This window comes from Conger conger, chromosome 1 (genome assembly GCF_963514075.1).
Source record: "Conger conger chromosome 1, fConCon1.1, whole genome shotgun sequence".
In the NCBI taxonomy this organism is placed as follows: domain Eukaryota; kingdom Metazoa; phylum Chordata; class Actinopteri; order Anguilliformes; family Congridae; genus Conger; species Conger conger.
In genome coordinates, this window is record NC_083760.1 from 59,406,267 (window position 1) to 59,411,752 (window position 5,486).

Below are 5,486 nucleotides of genomic sequence, written 5' to 3' on the forward strand. Positions count from 1 at the left end.
TTTGCATTTAAGAGTATTTTAATATTGCAACATTTTTGCATGTAATCATAAAAGCACAAAAAAAGTTAAATGTTATGGCATTATTGCACAAAGGACCCAGGGGGGAAATGCATGCATACATTCTCCATTAAATGAATAAATACAAGCAGAGGGAAGGGAATTTTGTTGAAGCGATTTCCATATCCGGCACGACGCACCGTAAACAGCCCTCAGGAATGCTGATCTAGGCACACCCGCCGCCCATGTCTTTCTTCCACTTTCAGGCTTTTAAAAAGCTTTATCATGAACAATATAGCCAACTGCACTTTTTAGAGTTTTGAGTTTAATGGCCATATGTCACAAATAAAGATTATTGTGCTCACACTATGCCTTTCCCCCCCTCAGCCAGTTCTTGCTGTTTTGCGGGGGTTGTGCGATACGCAGAAACAGTCTCCCCTCACACCACTTCCCGCTCTCTAATGAACACTGCAGTCTCTTGAATTTGTGTTTAGAGCGCGATATATTTAGTGTCTACCGAGTCTTCCTAGTGCATATGGTATGCAGTGTATGAGTACCGTGTACAAGGAATTTTGCCTACAAATCATATCTGGTATATGTTGACTATTTGTAGTATGTATGAGTACATGATGTATGTATTATATGCAGTTTCTATTGAGTAAATGGAACATTGGTTGTATGTGAAGTGTGGTGCACAGGTTCACATGTAGCACACATGAACTGCGTAGACCATGAGTACTGTGTTGAGAGGACACAACTGCGTGTTTAACCAATCTGCAGCTAGATTTCCTACTCTCACAGCTATAGTAGATTTCCTACTCTCACAGCTACACCTCCCTCTGTAACCTGCAATAAAAACAACCCTATTAAGCAGAGTTATTTCAGGAAGGACAGAGAGAAAAATAACCATGGCAGCCATCTATAGATGGCAAATGTGCACTATTTTGATCATTAATCAGAATAATAAAGAGAGAATATATTCTCATCTGATGACAGCAACCACTACACAAGCACAGTGACATGTACCCTGCATTTGCAAAAAAATAAAATAAAAATTATTATTATAATTTCTGGGATAAAATGAGGCATCTCCCAAGGCAAAAGCGTACTGCTGTCAGCATGGATATATACTATGCTACAGTGTATATATATATGTATGTATACATTTATATGCATATGCATATATGCACATAGGCATTTTTCAGTCACATTATGACAACATAAATTTGTCCAGTCTCTGCAGTTGCCCAGTATGGAAAAAATACTTTTGACAGTCTCTGTCAGAAAGCCCTGGTACAGGCCCCACTGTATCTGCCAGTCCATGCAGCATTGCACAACATCAAAAGATGACAGAACACATCAGTAGAGAGCGTATCACATGGGTAGGAACAGGGGTGGTCGTGGCCTCACCACAGTGAGGGGGTGGTTGGAGAGGGCTGGCTGGCTAAAGCCCCGTTTTGCAGCATAGGTAAGGGTCTACATGAAGGAGGCAGGCTTGGGGCTGGAGTCTCTTTGTAACTAAAAGGACATCATGCATAGCTAGAGCAAGTCACCAATGCCATCAACATGAGGGGCGAAACAACCCCCCACCCTTCCCTCGCTCCCTCTCTCTCTCCCTCTCGTCCCTCCGTCACACATCAGAGTTGAGGCTGAGGTTAGCGAGCCTGGGGTCTGAGTTGATCTCGTATCTATAGTGGTAGCCCTCCATGTGGTCTCTGCATGCATCGCGGATGTTGTACATCCACCTCTTGATGCCCTTCCTGTTAAGATAGAGGACAAACAGGAAGATGACCCCAATGAGCGCCAGCACCATGCCCAGGAAGACGTAAGACGTCTCCAGCACGCCCTTCATGTCATTAGAGAAGGAGCACTCGGTCCTGTTCAGCTGCAGCAGGCGAACCCGCCTCAGCCTCTCGGGTTCAGCACAGGCCAGCTCCTGCCGGTCCACCACCTGCTCCGCCCCCCTCAGCCACACAACCAGGTCCTCGATGCAGTCGCAGTTCCAGGGGTTCCCCCCCAGCCACAGACGCATCCCCTGCTGCAGGCTGAGCTCGGCCAGGGAGCTGTTGGGCAGCTCTTTCAGCGAGTTCTCCCGCAGATCAAGACTCAGCAGGCGCACATTCTTCAGGGTCCCGTTCCGGAAGGACACAAGGGAGTTGTTCCTCAGGTTGAGCCTGCTGAGGTTCCCCGAGTTGGAGAAGATGTTCTCGGGGAGATAGAGCAGGTTGTTGTTGGACAGGTCCAGCACGGATAGCCCTGGGGTCCCGTTCTGGAGCAGGCTGGAGATCTCATTGTAGGAGTAATCATAGAGGGACCTGCTCAGGTTGAGCTCCTGTAGGCTGTTGTTGACAAGGAAGGCTTCTGAGCTGAAGGAGTGTAACCTGTTGTTACTGAGGTCGAGCAATCGCAGACTAGGCAAATTGGTGAACGAGTTTGGTTCAACCTGCTCAATCTTATTGCCCGTCAGATGCAGGTCAGTGAGCTGAGTCAAAAGGTCTGTGAAGGAGTCCACAGAGAGTTGGGATATGTTATTGCCACTTAAGGAAAGGACCTTGACATGTTTCGGTAGATCCTTGGGTACGGCTGAAAAGCCCTGGTTAATGCATTCCACAGCAGTCGATGTACACGTGCAGTTCACTGGACAATTTTGGGATGAGGATGGCGTCACTAACTCAAGGAAAAGCAATAAACCCAGACTCAACTGACCAAGTCTTTTGTGACTTCGTACAATTTTGACAAGTAATGGGTGCGCAACAAGCATTTTTTAACGTTGTGCAAAATGCTGGCCAAAAGTGTAATCCAAAAAAAGTTACAAGAAAACACCGCGACGTCACAAATGATGCGTTGAATATTTTTTTGAAAAGCTTGTTTGAGGTCAAGTATTATTTATGGAGTCAGGTTTTCCAATGTCTGCACTGATTTCAAGTAGGCTAGAAAATAAACCAGTCTTTGAGCCTGATCCAGTCGCACCACGTCTGTAATACACGGCAAAACTTATTTCTCTTAGTGCAATTCATCACCTATTCATGCAAACAGAACTCCTGTGCAATTCAGAGTAAAGAGAAAAGTTTTAATGCCTCACATTTACTTGCCCGATGGTACCAGTCTTCCGCTTCCTAAAGGGTAATTTTCTCCTGTTGCGATTTCTTTGATCCTTCAAATGGTTTCCGAGTGGCATTCACTCACGACCGAGTCAAGCAAAGTTAAAGCCATTATTCGTAAAAGTTTACACGTGAAACAGTCAATAGGCTTGTGAATAAACTCGGAGTAAATAAAAATAGCTTTATAAAAACGCCAAAACCATTCTCGCCCAAAGCTATGCTAGGGTTCTCAGGCCTCACCGTACTCTCTCCTCGGTTTTGTGAAGAATGATTCTATCCACGGAGCCTCACAGTAAACCACTGCTTGGAATGTACCATTAGCTAGGAGGACGGGGAAAGTTAATTGCGTAACCGGGAAAACGCTTCTAAACTATTTGCGGCGGCAGTTACTCATAGCGTAACTATTCTGAATTTCCCCAAAATGTATTGCTGAGATTAGTAAATAGCATACAAAGACGGACATACATATTTGAGCATCGACAAGAGTAACATTTGGATAGTTCCCTCTGAAATTCCAGTGCCCAACATTTCTTTAAAATGTGCTGGCCTTTTTAAACGGGTAAAATGGTTTATAAAGTGTAATTAACAAGCGCGTGTAAACACAGATGCACCACATTACATAAATATGTAACAGCAAACTATATAAATAATTTTATTTTTATGATCTTCCCATTCTAGTTCTAGTGGGCTATAAAGGCAGGCAGTTCCTTGCATGACTGCTTCAAATATATTCACGAACAGCATGTAACTATTTTAGTGGATACAATATATTAGCAAGTAGGCTACGTGTTCCGCTGATGTTTATATGGAAGAGGGGGTATTCGGGTGAATCGTGGGTGGAGATGCTTGGATGTATTCTCGCTGCTATACGTGATGTCTGGTGCTACCGCGGGAGGAACTTTCTAATTTGTTCTGCCACACAAGTGCAATTATTTCTTGACTAGCCGCAGAACGCACAATTCGTTATGGAGATTGTTGTAAGAAGCGTGTAGCCTAGAGTTCTTACACAACAACACTTGACAGCTCGGAGACACCCGAGATCCGCATCCGATGCTGTGGGGTCGTGGGAATGTTTTTGCGAGTAAAATAGCTCCCCTCTGTGTCCAGAGTGAGATAACAACTAGCTACCAACCATTGCCTAATTGATGCTTTCATGCCGCGTAAACATTCTCTCAACTTGAATGCAGCAAGTTCACGAGAATGTATCCTAGTTTCTGTTCGTCGGCTGCGGTATTGTGGACGCACCAGATAGGGGCGTGTTTTTACAGTTTCGGAAACATGATTTGCCTTATCACTCCCGTTGGCATGGCCCTCTTGGCCGTGGTCTGACAACAAAAATAAACCTCATTCTGCCAGCCGTCGTGTGTAGCCTCTACACCTCTAACTCATATTATACAGTAGCATACCAGTTTTTTAAAGCTTGGGCAGGTGTTATGCTGGGGTTTTCCTCCATTGAAGTATCTTAGGCAGGAGAAATCGCGCAAAACCATTAGAAATGGCCAGTAGGCCTATGTACAGTATGTATTGTATGAAGATCATTATGCGATACAATTGCGCATTAATCGATGAAAACATCTGAAATATGCGATAATAATTTTTGCAAATATGCAACCTGCAATTAAGTGGATTCTACTGTAGGCTATTATCACAACCCAACACTGTTTTGCCTATATGTGTAACCCTTCAGTAAATATTTAAATTAATTTTTATTTTTGCTAGCGTACATGTTTCATTTTTTTATATCCTCCATTTCAATGCATTGTGGTGGTCTCTTGAAGACTTTCTGGAACTTTACATTCTAAATGTAACTACGAGACAACCCATCGAGTTGACAGTGACAGTAAAGCTGGACCGACCGCAGTTGCTGTACGTCACGTAAAGGAACACTATTTTGAGCCGGGGAAAAATTCTGCGATGGCACTTGCAGAGCATGAATGTTGTTTTCACTTACTTTTACTTCACATTTCTTTGCGGATTTTGATGTTTGGAGTCATTGTCCTGCTGCACATCTACATACGACCGTGTCGCAGCTTCCTAGAAGATAAAAACAGGTTTTTTGAATTCCCTGGTACTGTGTTGAATTAATTGTGCCATTTATCTGAAATTGTGCTCCTGGATCACTGGCAGTAAAACATCTCCAAAACATCAGTGACCCACCCCCAACTATTTTACAGTTTTTCTGACCAAACATGTTAATGGACAAAAAGGTTCAATTTTGGTCTCATCTGACCATAGCACTTCCAGTCAATGACCTTTGCCAAATGCCAGATGCTTTGTTTTGTTTAATACGCTCAGTAATGGCTGTCTGCATGCCACCCTTGCAAAGTCTGTTGCTATGGAGGTGCCATTTCATGGTTCTTTTTGAGACTTGGTGACCAAGTGACCAAC

General features: G+C 43.8%; 1 protein-coding gene across 1 annotated transcript; it reads right to left on the reverse strand.

Annotated features, from left to right (window-relative positions):
- On the reverse strand, nt 1-3,347 carry tpbgb (trophoblast glycoprotein b). Its single transcript, XM_061253573.1, has one exon. It carries the CDS (start codon nt 2,756-2,758, stop codon nt 1,628-1,630), a length of 1,131 nt encoding a protein of 376 aa, XP_061109557.1. The 5' UTR covers nt 2,759-3,347; the 3' UTR covers nt 1-1,627.
- Between the last annotated feature and the right edge of the window lie 2,139 nt (nt 3,348-5,486).

Bases quoted from the DNA above. Each gene is read 5' to 3' on its own strand.
- tpbgb (XM_061253573.1), bottom strand. From the start codon at position 2,758: ATGCTTGTTGCGCACCCATTACTTGTCAAAATTGTACGAAGTCACAAA.